General features: G+C 48.8%; 1 protein-coding gene across 2 annotated transcripts; it reads left to right on the top strand.

The window, feature by feature from the left end:
* Positions 1–528: 528 nt before the first annotated feature.
* On the top strand, positions 529–14,487 carry LOC123132407 (uncharacterized). Of its 2 annotated transcripts, XM_044552190.1 has the most exons (13): positions 529–1,204; positions 3,116–3,213; positions 3,298–3,384; positions 3,474–3,676; positions 3,761–3,855; positions 4,767–4,903; positions 4,987–5,178; positions 5,255–5,324; positions 5,416–5,548; positions 11,752–11,865; positions 11,946–12,039; positions 13,411–13,490; positions 14,058–14,487. In XM_044552190.1, the coding sequence occupies exons 1-12, from the start codon at positions 884–886 to the stop codon at positions 13,445–13,447; spliced, it is 1,581 nt and encodes a 526-aa protein (XP_044408125.1). In that variant the 5' UTR covers positions 529–883; the 3' UTR covers positions 13,448–13,490; positions 14,058–14,487. The 2 variants fall into 2 exon arrangements, with proteins under 2 accessions (XP_044408125.1, XP_044408124.1); XM_044552189.1 differs by having other exon boundaries at positions 531–1,204; positions 3,474–3,855.
* Positions 14,488–22,582: the final 8,095 nt, after the last annotated feature.

Raw genomic sequence — 22,582 nt, forward strand, 5'->3', positions numbered from 1 at the left:
ATACTGAAAGATAATATAGGTGATTTCCCAGCGGCAGCAAATGAGAAACTTGATATTTGTGTGGATACAGTTTATAACGGGAATTATGACGTTGCGATTTGGTTTCAATCTAGTCCAGACAGTTGGCAGTAACCAAACGATGATCAACTCTGATAATACTGGTCTTGCAACAATTGTCTTCGAGGACTGTTATCAATTATCACATGTCACAACCCACTTTTTCCATGTAATATACTCTCTCCGTTTCTAAATATATCTCTTTCTAGAGATTTCAACAAATGACTACATACGAAGCAACATGAGTGAATCTACGCTTTAAAATATGTCTACATACATCTGTATGTTGTAGTATATTTGAAATGTCTAAAAAGATGTATATTTCGAAACTGAGGGAGTATATGAATATTGTTAGAGAATGCATTAGTCCATGAATCAGCTAGTTTGGCTAGATTCTCCAATGCTGGAACTTGGTTAGATAAAACATGCACCGCCGTCACGCTCGCAGGCTACTGCGCCCGTGCTCTGTTACCATGGCTGCTCGGGCGCTCAGTGAAAACCAAGGTCGGGGGCTCGGGACCTCCGTAAAAAGGAGCTACTGATAATAACTAACCAGGGGATTCAGTTAAGTATACTTAGGTGTTCTTCCCAATTTCAAGAAGAAAAAAAGTGTTCTTGCCACTCTCGCTCTGCTCGGACGCGCGCCGCCATGGACAGTTCCTCCCTGCTCTTCCCTCGCTTCCAATCTCGTCGCGTTAATCACCTTCCAGTTCCACCAACGCGAGAAATCTCATTTTTCCAGACACAGAATTCCAGTTCTATAGTTTCGATGCGAATTACCCAGCGCCATCCCTTCCCCAGTTCTCCAGCCTCGTCAGAGTAGCCGATGGAGATAGATCTGAACCGGGACGCCCGCGACGGCGACGCGGAGAGGGTCGCCGCCCCGCAGAGTAACCGCGCCGTCGGAGTGGAGGTCGTCGCCCAGGAGGGCAACGGCGATGGTGGCATGGTGGCCGCTGCGGAGGGCGTCGGCGCTGCCCCGGAGACGGTCGGCGTCGGCGCCGAGGAGGGCGTCGCCCCGGAGAAGAACGGCGTCGGCTCCGGTGGCGAGAAGGAGGTCGCCTCGGAGGGGAGCGGCGCCGGCGCCGAGGTGGGCGCTGCCGTCGAGACGAACGGCGTCGCAGTTGACGTCTGGATCTGCCACCAGGTGAGAGCTCCCCTCCTCCCTTTCCCTTTTTTTTCTGAGCGAATTCGCGAGACGCCAGGCGACTCACGAGGCGATCCCCAATCGCAAACCCTAGCTACACCCTTCGACCCTCGACTCACTCCTCGCCGCCGCCGCCGCCCTATTGTTCCTCTGGTTGCCTCGTGGTGGTCCATGGGCCATGGCGACGGCATGTGTGGGATAGGCGCTTCTCGGCAGGGCTGCAGTGGCGGCGGGTGGCTCCTCCGCCGGCGTGCATGGCACCCCGTGCCCACTGAAGGTGGTGGGCGTTGGCGTTCCAGCTGTGGGCTGCTGGCAATGCAACTCTGATGTGGCCGTACGCAGTTCTGCTGGCTGCTCCTGCCATGGCGGCACCTGCGCCGCATGCCAGCTCAGGGGGCGTGGTTTTGACATGCTGCCGACGGGTGCCTTGGTGAGGCTAGGGGTCTGAATGGAAGTGGTTAGCATGGGAGCTCCAGAGGATGAACGCCGTGCCTTTCAGGGTTGGCGACGCTGATGTCTGAGGGCTTCATCTTCCTCCTTAGAGGCGTTGTCGTGGAGTTTCAGCACCTCTTCCACCCTGGGGTTTCGTGTTCTGGGTAAAAACCTCAGATTTGGCTTGCTGGATCGGGCGCCGCCGCCGTCCATATCCTCCTTGGAGGTGTCGTCTTGGAGCCTTGACTCTCTGGTTCAGGACTGGATGGATCTCGGTGTTGGGTGCAGCTTTAGGAGGCAGGCCTGTGGGTTCTGCCGCAGACTTGGGCATTTTGGCTGCAGGTCTAGTTGGGCATGTAAGGTTTCGCCTGGTTTGCGGTGTCCTGGACATGGGCATTTCGGCTGCAGGTCTGTCCTGGCGGCCTAGTTTTGCCCTTTGCAGAACTGGAATCTCTGTCCCGGTAATTAAGGTTTCGTCTGGTTTCAGTGTCCTGGACATGGGTATGGAAGGCATCTACGCTTGTGTCGTGTAGTTGATGCATCTGTGTAATGTCCACTTAGCAGTGTCGTTTGTCGTTCAGTTAATGCATCTGTGTAATGTCCATTTAGCAGTGGCATGTGTAAATTACTCTTTCTATCAATGCACCGAGACGCAAAGCTTTTGCGCTTTGTTGAGAAAAGAAAGCAAATTCGGGAGGGGAGGCCCCTACCTTGATTTTCGTTAAAACGCTGAGCCAAAAACTTGGATGGCATCTAAAAGATTTACAAACACCAAATCAAAGAACCGCACAGATCGAACAGGAGGGAGGAAAAACAGGGGGGAGACAACTGAAAATCCTTTATGCCATGGATCTGATTTTGTTAAGACAAGATGCGTTTCACACAACTTCCTGACCGAGAGATCTATGATATCTTTAATGTAATCCTGCAACTCTAGTGACTGACTTCACTGGACAATTAAGGAGGGAAATTGGTTTGAAGTTACTACGGATTGTTGTCATTATCTTTTTTTCTTAACAAAATCATGTAAGATCTGTTTATCCTTTCTGGTTGTCCACCCAAATTATATGCCAGAAATCCTGAAAGAAAGCAGAACTGGATCCATCCGGACCTAGCTCATGCTCCCTTTCGCTTCTGCTTAACTAGTAAGCGTGCACGTGCAAATGCACGTCTCGACTAATATTACAAACATATGTGAAAATTAACTTGCAGAGAAAGATGTTTTGATCCACTAAAAAATATTGCAAATCAAGAAAGTATGTATATGGCCGGTTCAATTTAGTTGGTTCAAATTAGTGTAATTTCACACATAGCACTGCTTTATTGCGGGCCTTTGTTGCGATCGTACGAAGATAAACCACACCTCATTAAATATGGTGCCGCATAGAGCCATAGTTAACATCCGGACCTAGCTCCTGCTCCCTTTCGCTTCTGCTCAATGTATCTTCGTTTCATCTCTTCTGTGTTGCTATTCCTCAGTGCCGTCAGAGAAAAACAGGGCTCACGGCAGCTTGCAGAGGGTCCAAGAAGAATGGCAAGTGCACTCTCAGATATTGCAAGAATTGCATACGTAACAGGTTCAATATGTCCTCTCTGCTTTTTCTTAGAGGCTGTGGTAGGCAATCTTGAATGGGTCTGTTGATGTTCTCTTTATTTAACAGGTACCCTTTGATTGCGGATGAGGTGTTGAAGGAGGAAGCCTGGGAATGCCCCAAGTGCAGGAATGACTGCAACTGCAGCAAGTGCAAGTGAGCAATCTGAAGCTGGTACTTGTCATGAGGGATTATAGGTTTTTGTTATTGTTTTTATATACTCGTTATCTGGTTTTGTTTGGCAGAAAGAGGAGAGGGGAGGAGCCAGCAGGACCAATGGTCCATTCTGTCAAGAGACCGAAGGGCGACCTGCGGAGAATTGAGAGCACCGATGCTCTCAAGGATGAAATAGTCATACCCAGAGGTACTCTTGTCAAGAGACCGAAGGGCAACCTGCGGAGAATTGAGAGCACCGATGCTCTCAAGGATGAAATAGTCATACCCAGAGGTACTCTTGTCAAGAGACCGAAGGGCAACCTGCGGAGAATTGAGAGCACCGATGCTCTCAAGGATGAAATAGTCATACCCAGAGGTACTCTTGTGACTTGCGTTGCTGGTGTAGAGATGCAGCCTGAAGATGTTGGTGCCGCCATTCAATTTTTGGAGTTTTGTCGCTCATTTGGCGAGGTAGTTATGGAAAGCAAATAGTATTTTTTAATCATATGTTAGTTACACTTCTGCGATAAAATCTCCTTAGTACTCCCTCCGTCCCATAATATAAGAACGTTTCTGACACTACACTAGTGTCAAAAACGTTCTTATATTACAGGACGGAGGGAGTATCACATATGACATATGCATCTACATTTCTGACAACTTGACCAGCGCAATATGTCGTGCAAATCATTGCTGAGACTAGGATGTCTTAAGGGCTTCACAATATTTGTGATAGTGATGCATGTCTATGCAAGTGCCCACTTGGTATATCTCTAATGATCTGTATGCTTGATTTCATTGCTGAGACTAGGATGTCTTAAGGGCTTCACAATATTTGTGATAGTGATGCATGTCTATGCAAGTGCCCACTTGGTATATCTCTAATGATCTGTATGCTTGATTTCATCTACCTCCAGAAAGTGTCATAATTATTTTAAATCCGTCTTCTATCTCTAACAAGCACCATGGAACAATTTTGAGTGTACAGCAATTAGAAATTATTTTGTGTTGCATTGTTTGATGCATGGACTCCTCATTTGTCATTTCTAAATCCTGTTTGCAGTAGCTAAGTGAGGTTGTCTGAGATTGTTGCTGAGCTCATAAATTCTGCTGTTGGTGAGGTCTAGAATCTTAATCCTGTTCTTGTTACTTCTGTCTTGTTAACACAAAACAGATCATCAACTTGAGAGGCATATTCTTTATGATATGTCAATTTATAATAATCTAAAGAAAGTTTATTTGCATTGTATTTATAATCTGTCATCAAACTTGGTTTTTGTTTCGATAGTTGGAATTCTTACCAGTTCTTAGCTACCTGCTTGCTTTTAGAGACCTTTTCTTCCGTATTATAAATAGAATAATGTACAAAATGATTTAAGCAGATCTTCCAAATAAGGAAGGGCCAATCAGAAAAAATTGTCAAAGACATAACTGGAGATCGTCAACTCCGAGAGGTGTCTTCAGTTGTTGCTGAGCTTCACACAAACCTGTTGTCTGTCATAGAAAATGGCAATTACAAGTAAGTATACTTCAAATTGTATCTCCTTCTAGTTTTGCGCATGTAGTTGAAAAATGACTAAATGAGGTTTTTCCTTCCTTAAGGCCTTTGAAATATCCAAAACATGGGGATACATGGATAAGAAGACTCAGCAAATATATCACTGACTCGACATTACACGCAAAAGATTTCATCCTTGACTGCTTAAGCCATGGGCTATCTGGATATAAAAATTTGAGCCCTTCTCATAAGCTGGATGTGCTGAATTCTCTGTGTGACGAGGCATTATCATCTGAGTAAGTACAGGCTATCATATGTGTTGAAGAAGTTCACTTAACTACTGTCATATTAATTATCTTGTATCTTTTTCAGAAAGTTGAGGACTAGGATTGAAGCTAGAGAGGGTGTGGTCAGACAAAAGATCCGTGCTGCAACCGAGAAGGTATTTCGTTGAGAATTTCCTTTTTTTTTGTGGTCAAGTGTCAAGTCACTTGGTTGACATTAGTGATCAGCAGTTTTCTTTTGTTTCATAGGAAAAGGAGCTAAAAGAAAGACAGAATGACATGGCTAAAACAATGGGAGGAGAAATCACTGGCAATGAAGAAGCTAATAATATCTTTTGTCAAATAAAAGAGGCAAAAGAAGTCAAGCAGGCAGCCATGAAGGGTATGTGGCAGTATGGTTAAATTTGTTTAGTATTGTGCATTTGTTCAGTTCACAGTATGTCTGATATCTTTCAATCACGTTTAATATATCATTTCACATCAAATACAGTATACCTTTTAATATGTATATATGTATTTTTCTGGAAAGTACCTTTGTAATATAACTACATTATTAGGTTTTATATTACTCCCTCCAGTCGACAAAAACATGATGGTCTGGGCATATTTTTGGTAACTTCTAAAACGTTAACCACCAATAAGGCAATATCTTCTAAAATATTTTGATTGGGTGAGTGAGAACCATATGTGTAGATTTGTCTAAACAATACTTGCACATTATAATGATTTTATTAACTTTTAAACATTATACCATAATAGAAACTGATGGTCAAAGTACTATTCTTGGAGATTGTGCAACATACTATCTTCTCAAAGACGCGAGGGAGTAGTAGAAACAAATCATCAAAGTTAAGACCGGAGGGAATATGTAACTTCCACTGACGTCAAATTGTCTGCCCCTCCACCATACATGCATACTGAGAGCTCCTTTGATTCAAAGGAATTCTATAGGATTTTTGGAGGATTGAACTCCTTTGGAATTTTTCCTACATTTGTCCTTTGATTCAAAGGATTGAATCCCATAGGAATCTTTCCTATGAAATCTTTTGTACTACATTTCATAGGAAATCTAACATCCACTCCAACCTGTTTTTGCAATTCCTCTGCTTTTCCCATGAAATCAAACACTCCTTGCTAATCCTGTAGGATTGAAATGGGCATGACACTCCAATCCTTTACTTTTCCTATTCCTGCGTTTTCAAAATCCTGTTAATCAAAGAGGCCCTGGCCATTTTTGTAAACATACTGTTTGTATAGTGCAACCCAACTCTTTCATGCATGTGGACATAACCATCCAAGATAAGGTAGCCCTAAGAAAAGGAAACATATGATAATACGTTGATTACCTTAATTCATATGTGCTCTGCTCCCTGATTTTGTAAAATAAGATGGAACTTGACCATTGTTTTAGAGTCAGAGTCAATCAAGATTGATGTCTGTTGGTGGTAGGAACCGGATCCCTACCAGGGCGTGGTCTCAGGTTGTAGGGGTGGAAGGAGGGATGGCGTGGAGGAAGGCGTGGTCACCGGCGCCGGGGCGCCGTCGTTGCCTGCGTGCGAGAGAGAGAGAGAGCAGGGGCGGCGGCTAGGGTTAGGTCTCCCCCTAAGGAAGCCGAGCAAATATGATTGTTTCTTGCTTAATCCCAAAACGGGTCCTTACACGAGTTTATGTAATCCTCCTAATAAGATAATTGGGCTAAGCACCTAATAACGATAAGATAAACCGGGCCACAACTAACTGGGCTAAGCCCCTAATATGCCGGTCATAACATCTCTCCCCGCCTGCACAAACAACTCGTCCTCGAGGTGGAAGGCGGGGAAGATCAACGGTCGCCAAACACCTCTGCGTCAACTGGGGCAGGTTGGTCGCCGAGCCCGGCGGCGGCGGGGTCCTCCTCAATGTAGCATGCAGCCTCCAGGTAGAAGAGTCGTGGGCAGACGTGGCCCGGTACGTAGGGCTCGTCGCAGTTGAAGCACAACCCTTGGCAGCGACGCTCGAGTTGCTCGGCCGGGGTGAGCCGGCGGAACGGGCGTGCCGCAGCTGCGGCGAGGGGTGCCGCGGAAGCTTGGGCAGGCTGACCCTGCGCGGGAACTTCCGGCCAGGGTGGCGGCCCAGCGGCTCGGGGCGGTGGCGCCTGCTGGATGGCCACCGTGCGACGCTCGAACGCGAGGGCGTAGTACATGGTCGTCTGGAGGTCCTGTGGCCCGCGCGTCTCCACGTCCACGCGGATGTGGTCCGGTAGGCCGCCGACGAAGAGCTCAGCCCGCTGACGAGCTGAAATGCTCGGGGTGTGGCACGCCAGTGCCTGGAAGTGGTCGGCAAAGTCTTGCACGGAGGTGAGGAACGGAAGACGCCCAAGCTCCGCCAGACGGCTCCCGCGTATAGGCGGACCGAAGCGCAAGAGGCACAAATCGTGGAAGCGCTCCCATGGTGGCATGTCGCCCTCTTCCTGTTCGAGGGCGTAGTACCACGTCCGCGCGGCTCCTCGGAGATGATACAAGGAGATCCAGGTGCGGTCGGACGCGAGCGTGCGCTGTCCCTTGAAAAATTGGTCGCATTGGTTGAGCCAATTCAGGGGGTCGACGGTGCCGTCGTAGGTCGCGAACTCCAGCTTGGAGAATCTCGGCGGCGTCTGGACGTGGACGACGGGCGGGTGCGCCTCGTCAGCACGGAGCAGCGAGGATGACGGGGCCGAGTAAGCGGGCATCAGGGTGCTGCCCTGGAACAGGGGCCTGTCGACGCCGGCGAAGGGCTCGGCGGAGCCCGAGGACCCGCCAAACTGCATGGCCGGGTGCGTCGCCGGCGGGGGCAGCACGTGCGGCCCGACCGAGGCCGTCGTGTAGACCGGCTCAAGGGATCCAGTGAGCTAGGCCGGTAACGGAGACGACGACGGGGGAAATCGGGCCTGGTGGATGGGCACCCCCGGGCCCGTCGTTGGGATGCCCAGGGCCGCGGTCGCCGGTGGCAGCGGTTGCAGCTGTTGCCCCTGTTGCATGGCGGAGGCGCCGGGGTTCGTTGCTGGTGGCGGCTGCCACGACAGCTGCTGCATGGCGGCGGCGACGAGGGTCGCCGAGGATGGCGGCTGCTACAGCGGCGGGGCGGTGGCGAAGGGCACAGGCGGCTACGGCCCATAGGATCTCGCGAGGAACGTGTAGATGCCCGTGACCGCCTGGGTGAGATCCTGGATGGCAGCCGTCATCTCCTCCAGGGTGAAGACGACGGGGACGGGCGCGGCGGAGGTGACCGGCACTGGCAAGAGCGGGGCGTTGGCCGTGGTGGCCATCAGGACGGTCGGCAGCGGGAGGGTCGGGGTGGGCGGCGGCGAGGACGTGACCGCACCGAAGCTATTTGATACCAAATTGGTAGGAACCGGATCCCTACCAAGGCGTGGTCTCAGGTTGTAGGGGTGGAAGGAGGGATGGCGTGGAGGAAGGCGTGGTCACTGGCGCTGGGGCGCCGTCGTTGCGTGCGTCCGAGAGAGAGAGAGAGAGAGCAGGGGCGGCGGCTAGGGTTAGGTCTCCCGGCTTCCTTCCTAAGGAAGCCGAGCAAATATGATTGCTTCTTGCTTAATCCCAAAACGGGTCCTTACACGAGTTTATATAATCCTCCTAATAAGATAATTGGGCTAAGCCCCTAATAACGATAAGATAAACCGGGCCACAACTAACTGGGCTAAGCCCCTAATATGCCGGTCATAACAGTTGGCAAACTTATTTGTGCATCCACCATACTGCTTTGTGTTCACCCTTCTACATACACATCTTCCCACTTTGTTTTCTAGTTTGATACCGTCAGGCCCATTGGTGTTTATCCTGCCAAAATAGAAGCAATTGTGACAAGGATGGACATCGCCGATAATGGAAATATGTATGTCACACAATGTTCTTCCTGTGACACCAATCTACCACCTATTTTGATGTCGACGGCCTTGCCATTTTCACCATCGGGCTGCTTCTGCTTCCCACTTTGTTTTCTAGTTTGATACCATCAGGCCCATTGGTGTTTATCCTGCCAAAATAGAAGCAACTGTCACAAGGATGGACATCACCGATAATGGAAATATGTATGTCACACAATGTTCTTCCTGTGACACCAATCTATCACCTATTTTGATGTCGACGGCCTTGCCATTTTCACCATCGGGCTGCTTCCGTTGTTAGCGTAGCCATGGCTAGCACAACTTGTATTACCAATTGATCAACATACCAAGTCAAAGGCCCCTCATGTTAGGAACTTTTTCCTCATAGGATCGCTCCCCCACCCTCCAAGGTCCATTTTTCTTCGATTTTTAGGTATGAAACCCTAATCTTAAAGATGAGATTTTCCCTAATATAATGCTCCTATTACTCTTGACGACATCCATATTTTGATGGTCTCACCTAAACTGTCTAGGCGCTTGCCTAACTAAAATACCTAGGATGATGGCCCTTGGCGTCTGATATGGCCTTGGGGGTGCTATCTCAATGCCAAGGTGATGCCATGATAACCCCTCCCTGGAGTGTAGTAAACTGTTACAGACAGTTCTTGCAACGTTGTGAAATAGGTAGAACAGAAGATTCAACAAGCCTTGTAAAAGTAAGACGTGATGGCAACAATGGTCCTGCCAGCATAGCAATTAGACTGTCATTAGGGCATGACGCCATGGCCTTACTTTCACGAATTATAAGCGACATGTTGGGTCAGGTAGTAAGTTTGCTCTAGACTACCAGTATGAAGGAATTTCAGGAGTATTACGTTGCTTCGCTTTCGGAAAGCGGGAAAAATAACCCTAGGGCTTTGATGCCATGTTGGGAATATGCAAATTGCATTTCCATGAGGCAAGTACATGTGTGGTAAATATGTAGAAAACCCCTTATACAATGGGGACATCACATGGCTATATATAACTCTAACAAGTTTGAAGGTGATTATGGGCTGGTTGAGGTTTTAGAGCAAACACTCCTAAAGCTAGGTCTAGGAAATAATGTTGATTAAGTCTTCATACCCTGTCCTATTTAAAGGGGTGGAAATGAGTTTAAAATGCTAAGTGAGAGTTTGATATCACGATATGTTTTCTTTGATATGATGAAAATTCCATTTGTGACAAGTGTTTGAACAAGTGATGGCGACACTGATGACTTCCCGATTAAAATAGGACTGCGCCAGGGGTCAGCTTTGAGCCCTTATCTTTTTTGCTTTGCTAATGGATGAGGTCACAAAAGATATACAAGGAGATATCCCATGGTGTATGCTCTTTGCGGATGATGTGGTGCTAGTGGACGAGATAGTCAGACGGGGGTCAATAGGAAGTTAGAGCTATGGAGACAAACCTTGGAATCGAAAGGTTTTAGGCTTACTAGAACTACAACCGAGTACATGAGGTGTGGTTTCAGTACTACTAGGCACGAGGAGGAGGAGGTTAGCCTTGATGGCAGGTGGTGCCTCAGAAGGACACCTTTCAATATTTGGGGTCAATGCTGCAAAAGGATGGGGATATTGATGAAGATGTGAACCATCGAATCAAAGCCAGATGGATGAAGCGGCGCCAAGCTTCTGGCATTCTCTGTGACAAGAGAGTGCCACAAAAGCTATAAGGCAAGTTCTATAGGACGGCGATTCGACCCCAATGTTGTATGGCACTGAGTGTTGGTCGACTAAAAGGCGACATGTTCAACAGTTAGGTGTGGTGGACATGCGCATGTTGAGATGGATGTGTGGCCACACGAGGAAGGACAGAGTCTGGAATGATGATATAAGAGATAGTTGGGGTAGCACTGATTGAAGAGAAGCTTGTCCAACATCGTCTGAGATGGTTTGGGCATATTCGGCGAGGCCTCCAGAAGCTCCGGTGCATAGTGGACGGCTAAAGCGTGCTGATAATGTCGAGAGGTCAGGGTAGACCGAACTTGACATGGGAGGAGTCCTTAAAGAGAGATCTGAAGGACTGAAGTATCACCAAAGAACTAGCCATGGACGAGGGAGCGTGGAAGCTTGCTATCCATGTGCCGGAACCATGAGTTGGTCGCGAGATCTCATAGGTTTCACCTCTAGCCTACTTCAACTTGTTTGGGACTGAAGGCTTTGTTGTTGTTGTTGTTGATGATGATGAAAATTCCATCTTAACTCCAAATAAATAAGTTGGAACAGAAGCAATCATGATTCATGAGGCACCCCTTTACTTTGAACATCACATAATCTTTCATTGACAACTTTTAGTTATGCAGCAGAAGCGCAGTTCGAGTGTCAGTTTTCCTTTTCAATTTGATGTATCCTCCATTTGCAATTTTTGGTTTACTTTTATTTTCAATATTTTGCATAGTTTGTAGTCTAGACTGGCCGGGTAGTTACTTTTCAGAATGTGAAAGTAAAAATGCTTAATTTAGTTTCTTAACATTTCAAGCATACTGAGCCTAATTAAGTTGGGAGGTTTAATAAGATGGGAGGTGTGGTTGTACACCCCCACCACCGAGTCTCTTCTGACATGTGTATTCTTGTCCTTCTGTTTTATTATGTGATGTGTAAAATGTCTATGCTTTTTTTTAGTAAAAAAGGATATTGAGCTAGCCATGCTGTATTAATTTCTTCTTTTACTTCCCAACTATGCAGAATTAGAGGAACTGGGATGTGTCCTTAGGTCCACGCCTGTCATGGTAGACAAAGGAGTAGCATACTGGAAGCTGGATGGCTATTGTAATAACAATACAAACATATTGCGCCAAGGTAAGAAATTATTATGAGATAAGTTTTCATTTTACTCATTTGCAAATATATAGTGATTAGTAATACCATGTTTATGTCAGAATTTGACAAAGAAGCTACAATGAAGAACCAAGACAAGTGGTTCATGTTCAGTGAAGATGAACAGAAAGTAGTTGAAAATCATGTAACTACAAGGTAAGGAGTTAATCTTACCAAATTATTTTGCTGTATCCCTCTTCCCTAAATGCTGTAGAGTTGCTGCTACAGTGGTTTTCTGTCACCAACGTGTTTCTGTTAATTACCCCATCTGAGGGCCTCCTTGATTCACAATTCTCAAAACGCGGGAACAGGAAAAACGTAGGAATAGATTGTCATGTCCTTTTCTATCCTACAGGATTTGGAAGAGTGTTTGATAGCACAGGAAAAATAAAGGAATCTTACAGAGCTTTGAAGATGGAAATTTTCCTCCAAAATGTAGTACAAATGAATCCTATGGAAAAAAATCCTAAGGATTCCAATCCTACGAATCAAACAACCATCATAGAAAAATTCCTAAGGATACAAATCCTATGAAATCCCTTTGTATCAAACGAGCCCTGATATTTTATGCTGTAGACCCATTAATTCTGGTAAAAAGAACTCATATTTGTATGTGTTGCTATGTTTGGGCAATTTAATATGATATAGTACTGTAATTGAAGCATAATGCTATGAAGTAGCATTTTCTGAAAAATGATCATTTTTTTATGCCTTACGGTGTGTTGTCAAAAGACTTTTCTTGGCAGTACATTCTCATATATTCTTGAAAAGCAATAGCTGGCATTCACCATTGTCAGTATTTCTTCTGCATGTCACCTACCTACCTACCTACCACCCTCTTGCTAGTGTGACCCGATGTTTTCATTACCCGCTGTTCAGGCCTTTAGGGACATTTTGGGTTGGGGGTATTCCACCATCCCATGTGGGAACTAACAGATGAAGTAATTTTGATTGGCGATATGATTATTTTATAGAAAGGTTACTGATTTACTTTGAAAGGATTCGCCAAATATGCTTAGGTGACAAATTTACTACCTGCGGTTTTGGGATGCTTGAATTATGAAGTCTGGAGGTCCTAAACAGATTGTTGATACCTTACTTTCATGGATTTGTAGTCTTCTGTTTCATTTTGGAAATCTATAGCCTGAGGCTTTTAGTTCTTTACATTTGCTCTCAAGATATAAATATCTTTGTATATGTTCTGTCAAGCCATGCTCAGTTGCTCATATCTGTGTCTTTTTTTCTTTTCTATAAACACTTCTTCATTCAAGCAAGTTATACTTTGAGCATGATTGGACTTCTAGCTGATGGTGTGTTCAGTCTTTTCTTCACTGCGTAGAATTGATGTGTCAATATGCTCAATTTCTTTGGTGTTAACAAATTTCTTATTTATTTTGGGCTGGATATTCTGTTTTCTCGTTTTCTAGTCCGAGAAGTATTGCCAGCTCAGTAAGTTGGCCTTTTTTTATTGATATAGTAGTAAAACTGTTGGCTGACCCAGTATCTTATTGCAACTGTCTAAAATAGGTCCCAGCGCCCATGGAGAAATGATAACCGGGTGTGATGATTTACAGATCCCAATCTCCTGCTGTTTTAACTGCTTGATGGTATTCATTTGTCCTTTCTATGCGCCTTTCTTTTTATGGCTTCTAGGATACACCACATTTCCTTTCAAGTAAAATGGAAATAAGTTATTTTACAACCGCATCGTCACTATTTATGTTCTAACAGCAAAGCATATACTATAAACCACCAGTGTTGACTCTGCTGTGCTTATCAACCTGATGAGTGTTCACTTACAGTTACAGCTCAACTTCACCGGAAACATACGTAAACGATAACATCGGAGATGTACAGAAATTTGCACACGAATCTCCATTGCTTCTTCAAACCTCTTGCCATGCTATAGCAGGAAGAAGCTACTGCGTTGAACAGAATATCACCTGCGGTAGTATTGCTGATATAGTCCCGAAACATAACTTTTAGCTAGTCTACAAAAGTATTTAGGATAAAACTATATTTTATTTGCCACCGTAAAGCGAGTCATCACATGAAACTACATGGTTAAGTATTTATCCTATTACAGTTTTGTAATGATTGTTTCTCTTAAGTATTAAGCTCAGAGTGGGAGCTGTGAATTATTTTCATCTTCTTTTTATGTTCTGTTTTGGCAGGTGAATGAACTACCCCAGATGACAGTTGCTACAGAACAACCAACATTTCTCGAAGATTGGGTCATAGCATTTGAATACAAATCTTGTGGCATCTTTTTTCTCCCCTATGGGAACACAGCAAGACTTTGTAGCACCTTCTGATGTATTTTTTGGGGATGTTTTGAAAATGAGAGAAAGCTAGAGCATGCAGCTTTGCTGAAATTTATCGTTAGCATTTGAATGTCGTACAGCCAAATTTTCATGCTGTATCGTACTCCTTCTGTAAAGAAATATAAGAGTGTTTAGATCACTATACGCTCTTATATTTCTTTATGGAGGGAGTATTATTGATCGTTCTATAGCAGAAACGGATTATTTCCAGTCTCGAACATGAAAGAGCTTTCTTTGATTATTATTATTACTATTTTAGAAAAGGCAGGATTCATTGCTTGCTTGTCTGGTTTGTGCCCTGGAGAATAGATATAGCCTCTAGCATGCTATCTGGAGAATAGGGACGGCCACAGTGTGCGCACCGCTGCACTCGAGCAGCTATCTGGATAATAGGAACGGCATTTAGGGGCTGTTTGGTTTGCTACATGAGAGAAATTTGCCTAACCTAAAACAAGCCAGACAATTGCATGCATCTGTTTGGTTGGTGCCTGAGTATAGGGATATCAACCGGGTCCTATTTAATCCCGTTTAAAATCCATTTATGATGTGATAGTTCAAAAAGATTTTTTGTTTGTTTGAGGAAAATAAACTATCAAGCTAGCAAAAAATAATTAAGCGAACGCCATTTATTTGCCACTTACATCCCTGCCTGAGCATCATTTCGACCAGCCTGACCCGGACTCCTACGGCAGGTAATTAGCTGGAGCCAGGCCACCAAAATCGAAGGCCTGACTCAGGCAGAAGCAAAGTGTGACACATGCATGTACTCTAGGCCACGGGATACTATTTTAATATTGCTCAGGCTCATGCAAGGCTCAGGGAGTATGCAAGAAAACGCCCTTTTCTGGCATCAGTCTAGCCGTTGCATTTCAATCCAATGGCCGGCGTGCTTCAAATTTCCATCAGCCTGAAGGCCACGGGACCCAATAGGTTTCTCAACCTGTATGCAAGAAAACGCCCCTTCCTCGCATCAGTCTAGCCATTGCATTTCAATCCAATGGCCGGCGTGCTTCTAATTTCCATCTTGTTCCTTAAGCCACACAAACCAACGCCGGCCGGACAATGTGCTACCGGCCCTTGAGACCGGCAAAGCTTTCGGGTGCACCTCGAAACCTCAATTGCCGTCTAGGCCATCCCTTAACCCTACACAACTCTTGTTCTTCTCTGGCGACGACAACCCTATCCCGTACTTTAACCAGTCAACCCTTAGCCTTGGACGCCACTGTTGCATTGTTCCCGGCTCAAGTCATTCCGTTCCGGCCTCGCCGACAACCCTTGCTTGGTTGCGCTTGCCACCGTGCCGCCGTTTCTACTCTTGGTGCTAATGTAGAATCGACTAGTGTGAAACAAAAATTCAGTTCAAGCATTATGTAAAGATCAAAAGCACAAAAAAGTGATGGCTCCTACTATAATGTTGACGTCTAAGACCATCAAATTATCAACGTAATCAATAAACGAGAGAACTATGCTAGGAAAAGCTGACACCGGGGACCTAGTAGGTTAACATGGCCGTATACATGCAAGTGTCTCCTTTATTCTTGCATCAGTCATTCTGGCAGCCGTTGGATTCAAATCCAATTGTTGGCGTGCTCCTTCAATCTTCCGTCTTCTTTCTCCAGCCACCCAAACCAGCTCCAGTCAGACCGTCTGCTCCCAACCCTCGTGCGAACGACTGTGCTACTGCGTGCCCTACCATGAAGCACGTCCCATGCTATCCCTTTAACCCCCACACCACATGTTCTTCTCGTTCGAGTCCTCACTTGCCCAACTTCTTAACACATTCTTTTGGTTTGCTTTTCGAGTCCAACATACCCATGTCAAGTGGATCCAACAGATTTCAACATCTGCTACCGATTTTTGTTTTTTCTTAGAAAATGACCGCTCAATTTTTTAAAAGAAAAATACAGAGCCCGACTTTAATTTTCTTTTAAGAATGCCCAAGTGCAAATCTTTCAAGATGAGAGATGGATTTGGTCCTTGAAGGAAATTTTAGTCTTTTTTAGGTTGGCCCACTAAGCAAATGAACTATAAATTCATAAAAAAGGTCGTAGTTCCGCTACATATTTGAAGTCTGACATTTGGGACCCACCTTTCGCTAGAAAAGCATTGGAACCCATGAGGTTGAAGCCAATGCAAGGCATCGACAACATAGCAACAAATGAATCTGCCAAGTCGTTGGATTGATATCCAACTGCTATTCTGCATCTTCAATCTCCCGTCTTCTTCCTTCAATCGCTCAAACGAGTGCGGTCAGGTCGTCTGTTCCCGCCTCCCGTGGCTGATGGCGCTGCAGCGCTCCCCTCGCCGTCCCACTCTACACTAAACCGCCTCCCAGGCCATCCCTCTATTACCTCCACACCTCTTATTGTTCGCTGGTGACAGCAGCCCCACCCCGCACCCAAACCAGTCAACCATCGTCCCCTCGCGTGGGACTACACTGCAGCGTCTTACTCAGCTATGAGTCATTTCCGTTCGAGGCCTCTTCGTTGTCTGCTGCCTTGGTGCACTCGCCGAGGCGCCATCGTCTGGTGTTGTTGACGTAGTCAACAAACATAGTCATTGAAAAAGGACTGTACATGGAGAGGCTGACAATAGGGGCCACTAGGTTCAAGATCACATGTAAAATAGGTGCCTCCTTATTTTAAGAAAAAAAAAGATTCCTCCTAGTTGGATTATGATATCTGTGACCCACTAGGTTGAAGTCTATGTGTGTATTTGCCTAAAAAAAGTCGATGTGTGTATGGTGTTATGTGTCCGGTACCAATCGTGGCGTGCATACTGGTCTCCAATGGTGAGCCGTATTGTCCTAACCACATTGTGTTGGTAACATGCATATAAGACAATGTCGAGTATGCAATAGCGTACACTTGGATAATACAGTACACACACACAGAGAGTACACACATGACTAACACACTCAAACTGGTTGAGAGAGATCGAGAGACTACGCATATATACAAGGCTAATTCAATAATGCTAGATTCATGCATATATAATTTTTTTCAGAAAAGGAGGATTACCCCAACCTCTGCATCAGAGTGATGCATGCAGCCCCTTTATCGGTGCATATATATGGGCCTTTCGGATGCCCTACGGTCGAGGAACTTTGTGCGATCATCCAGTTGGTCCTCTCCGAGCGGTGGAAGCATAGGAACAACATCGTCTTTAACCAAGATGTGCCATCTGTGACAATGGTGCTCACTAGGATAAATCAAGAATTGGGGGAGCGGGGATCACACCAGGCTAGTATCAATGGAGCAGCCTTTCAGATGGAGTTGATACAATGACTGTGTAATAATCATGTAACTCTTGTCTAGATGGAGAGTTGTGTATGGGGTGTGTTCTCGATGAATTCAGCTACACAAAGTAGTTGGCCATCTTCGTCCATTCTTTTATAATACTCCCTCCATTCCCTTATACACGGTTATTCCATATTTTCATGTTTAACTTTAACCATTAATTTTACCAACAGAAAGTAAATTAGATGTCATAAAAAGAATTTCGCCGGATGCACATTTCAAAAAACTTTCCGATGATATATTTTTTATGACATATAATTCAGATTTTGTTGATCAAAATTATAGGTCAAAATTTGACACGAGAACAAAGTGGCCTTGTATTAAAAAAATGAAGGGAGTATATGATACGCGTGCCGCCGGTGGGTACTCCACATGCTTCATTTTACGGGTGAAAATACATGAACATCCATGTGAAAAATTCACAATTATCTGTTTTTTTTGCGGGTTACAATTATCGCTGATCCACTTGGTGCGACGATACTACAAGTTGCAAACTGATCCGATCACTGACAAGCAACTGGACTGAACCACCCTGCCAATTCTCGCGTTTCCGCCAAAACCAAAACCAAATCTAAATTTTAATCGTTTGTCTTGAGCCTAGCTTGGCGTCTGGTCCGTGCCCCGAGGGAAGCCACAGGCGCCCGGCACGCACCTCCGGCGGTTGGTTCGGCCCGCGACATGACGCCCTTTCTTTAAGCTCCAGCGGCAACATAGGCTGTGGAAAACAAAACTTTAGGGTGTGGCAGCAGCACATTTGACTATAGTAATATCTCAGGAACATGCCAATGGAGCCCGGATCACATGGCGCGCAACATGGGCAGAATGCTTGACCGGACACCTGCTACATGCTACACAAAAGAGAAGAGGCTCGTGACCAACATGTTAGCGCAGATCCACCATCAAAGGAGATCAAGAGGACGTGCTTATACAAAGCTGAAACGAGCGTTGCTTGTTTGTTATGGCTAATGCGCCACAGGATGTAAGTATATCAATATGGGCTACAAATATTTGTCTAGAGAGCCTCACATGGACAAGGATGGAGGGCTGTTGCCGCTGGTCTACATGGCTACTCGAGTGCTAGCCCACTGGACGGACGACTGAAGGAAGAAATCAAAAGATACTCCTTTGCTGGCTTTGCCAGAGAAGAGATCCGGGAGTGTGATCGGACGAACTCGATGTGTAAATGAATGAATGAATGAATGGCGGGATTCAATGCGGGCTAGGAGTGCCTGCACTGACCAGTCTGATGGCATCTGCGGCGCGTGGTGGCCAGATCACGCAACGTTGCAAGTTCGGAACACAGACTTGCATGGGATGGGGGGACGGCTGCGAGGAGCCGGGGAGAGCACGTATGTGATGAAAATGTACTTACATGGTTCCAGCATGCGGGCAATAATATGGACTGAAGGAGCAGCCCTGTCCACTTCTGGATACATTGATCGTTGTATTCTGCCACAGTTGCTGAATTATGTTGCGTCGTTTTTTTCCCTCTTTGCCCGCGGTTGTTCGAACGAGCCTAGCCTAACTTAGCCGAGCCCAGCCGAGTGCTCCGTGGTGGATAATCTGTGTCAGAGCCGTACGTAGCCTTTTGAGCACGGCTAGCGGGCAGGCGGGTCCACTCCGTTAACCAGTCCGCCACCACCACCGGGCGCCCCGCAACCCACCCGGCCAGGGCATGGCATGGCATCGCAGCTGCGACAGGAGCATCTCCTTTACCGAGCAGATTTCTCACGACGCTACCCCAGTAAAATATCCGTAGGTGCAACGGCTGGCCGACGGACTGAAGCCTCCCCTACGGCCTACGCTACGCTACACATTGCAGCCTACGCATGGGGAAACCGATGGATCCGCGCCCAGCCCGGCGTGCCCAGCATATGAGTGCGTGGTCAGCATGGGATGCCGGGCGTACAAGCATACGTACAGTACTCTACATACGCCCAGGAGCGCATGCAACGGCAGGTGACGGACCGATGGACGGACGGACGGACGGGTGAGAGGATCGAAATGGGTTCGGCCTTCGGCGCCGTGCCATGCCTGCCTAGTCGACCGAGCCCGGCCGCTTGACCAGCAGCCAGGCCAGGGTCGACGCAGGCATCCAGGCCGCCCCCGCCCGGGCCCCGCCGCCTGCATGGCGCATGCGCTCCGTCGGAGACGACAGGAGCGTTATTACTCCATGGCGCCGCTGCACTTCCACCCACCCACCGTAAAACTCATCGCCATTCACTCCCGCCGTGCATGTGCGTCCATCCACCATTAACGACTACTCCTCCTAACCCTAGCTTCTCGTACCACTAATCACGGCAGGAAAAGAAAAAAGGCCCACCTGCCGTCGTTTCTGGCTGCCATGTCCACAGCACCTGGTCACGGCACGACACATTGCACCCCAAAGACGCTAGTAATAATCTCACCTAATCCGGGTCGCAACACGACAAGCCGGCGCCAAGGTAGAATCAGGGACGGACGCCACCCACCCCGGCCCCCTCCGTTGGCGATCGAGCACGTACCACGTACGTACAACCGAACAGCAACGGGGAAGGAAGGAAGGCGGCATGCCTCGTCCCATCCCGGACATGCCCCCGTCCGTCCGTCCCACCGCACCCTACTGGGGCCTGCATGCCTGCATGTATGCCCCACCGGTCGACAGGAAAAGTTCCTGCGCTGCCCTCTGCCCAGTACAACTTTGACCGCCACAGTATCGCCGGAAACGACAGCGGGGAGGGGCACCGCGGTCTTTTCGTCACAGCTCAACTGATTGGGTTGGGCGCCAACGTTTCCCTCGCTTTCTCCCGATTTTGGATCCGCGTCGTTTTTGCACGTAGACCCCCTTGCTGTTCTCGGAAAGAGCCCCACTCCACTCGCCTTTGCCTTTTCCACGAGGGGCGGCAGGGCCACCGCCGGGCGGGGCAGCCGGTGGGCGAACAGCTGGCGATCACGTGCCCGCGGGGCGTGCCGAGAGGATAAGGCTCGGGCTCAGCCAAGGCAGTAGAGTGTGGTGGTGGTGTTGAGTGGGGTTGGTGGTGGGGGGTCACGTGCCGGGGCCCTCGAGTCCCGGCGTGGTCAACGTGGGGGGATAGCAGAGCGGGTCCCGGCGTGGTCAGGGGAGCCGAGTCCCAGAGCGGGTGGGGGGAGCGGATCAAGTAAATTCTCCCGGCCGAGATGACCAGATAAGGTAAAAAAAAACGACAGCCGTTACTGCCGTAGAAAAAAAATCACGCCGTTCGCTGCAACGGGAATGCGTGGACAGGAAAGAGACAAGCATCTAGGTAGCCCTTTTGCTACGTGGACGATGGATCTTTGCGGACAGATTTGTTCCCTAGCGAGCTAGCTAGCGTAGTAGCCTTTCGCCATCGGACGGCGCGGGGAGGGTATGGTCTCCTTGTACTTTCCGGTGTCGGCGTCGGCGGGCGTCTCCGGCGGCACCAGACCGGGCCGGACGAGGCCGTCCGTCCGTTCATTCATTCACGGTCAGCAAATCTAATCGCCGTGTCGGCACTGTTTTGGAGCGGCGTCCATCATGGCGGAGAAAGGGAGAACTGTTGCGCGCGCATGGGGACGGGGTGCCGAGACCCATATCCATCTGGACGACGGTGACGGGACTTGGGCATGGACATCTGTCTGCACGGCAGGAGCAACTGGTTTTCTTAGGCCAACTTCACCGCGCGACCCTATCCTGTCCGGCCCTGTCCGTTTGGGGTAAAACGAACAAAGGAGGCAGCCCAGCGCGCGACGGCCCGGACCCATCTTGTTCGTTTTGTGTCCGGGCCGACCCATTTTAAGTGCAAACTTGCGTCAGGTTTGCGTCGCGGCGGACACCAAACAGACGCGCGCTCGTCCGCGGAAGGGCCGCGTGGCAGGCAACCACCTATCTCCCACCCGCCCACATCAATGCGCACGAGCGGGCGGTCCCACCTGTCATCCGCGCGTCGAGCGGTCGCCGTCATTCTTTAAGTGGGAAAGCATGGACGGGTCGTCGTCCACACTGCCCCACGCCACCCCGCGGCCTCCTCAAAACCCGACAGCGGCGACCACGTCTCAAACCCTAGCCTAGACCTCGCCGGCCGGCCGCCCGCAGCCATGGGCCTCTGGAACTACGGCCGCAAAGGCATGCACGACCGCGAGGCCGGCTCCTCGTCGGGACGTCGCCGCGGCTCGGTGAAGAAGGAGGAGCCCGCCTCGCCATCACCACCACGCCGGGCCCCCGCGCCGCCCGCCTTCTCCATCGCGCCCACGTCCGCCGGCGAGCGCGACCGGCATTACGTCCGAGTGTCGGTGTGCCGCCGTTATTGGGAGACGAGGACGCCGCTCCCCTGGAGCGACGCCCATCTCCACAATAACTGGCACCTCTCCACCGACCGGGTCCCCATCCCGCCGGTCCCGACGAGCGGCCGTGCGCGCGACGAGGAGATCGAGCGCCGCCGCCTCCTCCTCGACGACCTATTCTACGACGCCAGGTACGCCCCCGACTCCCCGCTGTGGGACACCTGGTTTCGTGACGAGCACGACACCAGGCGCGCCTCCTTCTTCGCCGGCACCTCGACGGGGCCGCGGCGGCCACGGGAGCGCGCCCAGGAGCGCGGGCGTAGGCGGGTCCGCGGCGTCACGCCCACGCCGTCGCCGTCTCCGTCGCCCCTCCACCTCCTCGCATGACAGACGAGGAGGAGGCCCGTCTCCTGCAGCGTGTCATGGACGACTCCATGTACACGCACGACGAGCGGCAGTGGGACAGCCTGGAGGAGGTCATGGCCCTCTCTGCTGCCGCCGCCGCGTTCCAGCCCCTGCTGGGCCAGGGGTGGGGCTGGTCCTGCACTGCTTCGGAGATGGCCGCTGGCGTGGGCGTGAACTGGTGCCCCACTCCGCCGCGGTCACCGGAGCGGGAGGCCTCGCCACGGGAGGAGGTGGTGCAGGCACCTCCGGCCGTCCAGCCCGCCCCCGTCCACCACGCACCTCCGGCCCACCTCTGGACGCCGCCAGAGTACGTCGACCTCGTTAGCGACGACGACGACACCGACGGCCAGTGAAGACGGTGACGGCCACGGCACCGACGGGCGCGGCAGGAGCGCGCGGGAGCGCAGAGGC

This window comes from Triticum aestivum, chromosome 6A (genome assembly GCF_018294505.1).
Source record: "Triticum aestivum cultivar Chinese Spring chromosome 6A, IWGSC CS RefSeq v2.1, whole genome shotgun sequence".
Classification (NCBI taxonomy): Eukaryota; Viridiplantae; Streptophyta; class Magnoliopsida; order Poales; family Poaceae; genus Triticum; species Triticum aestivum.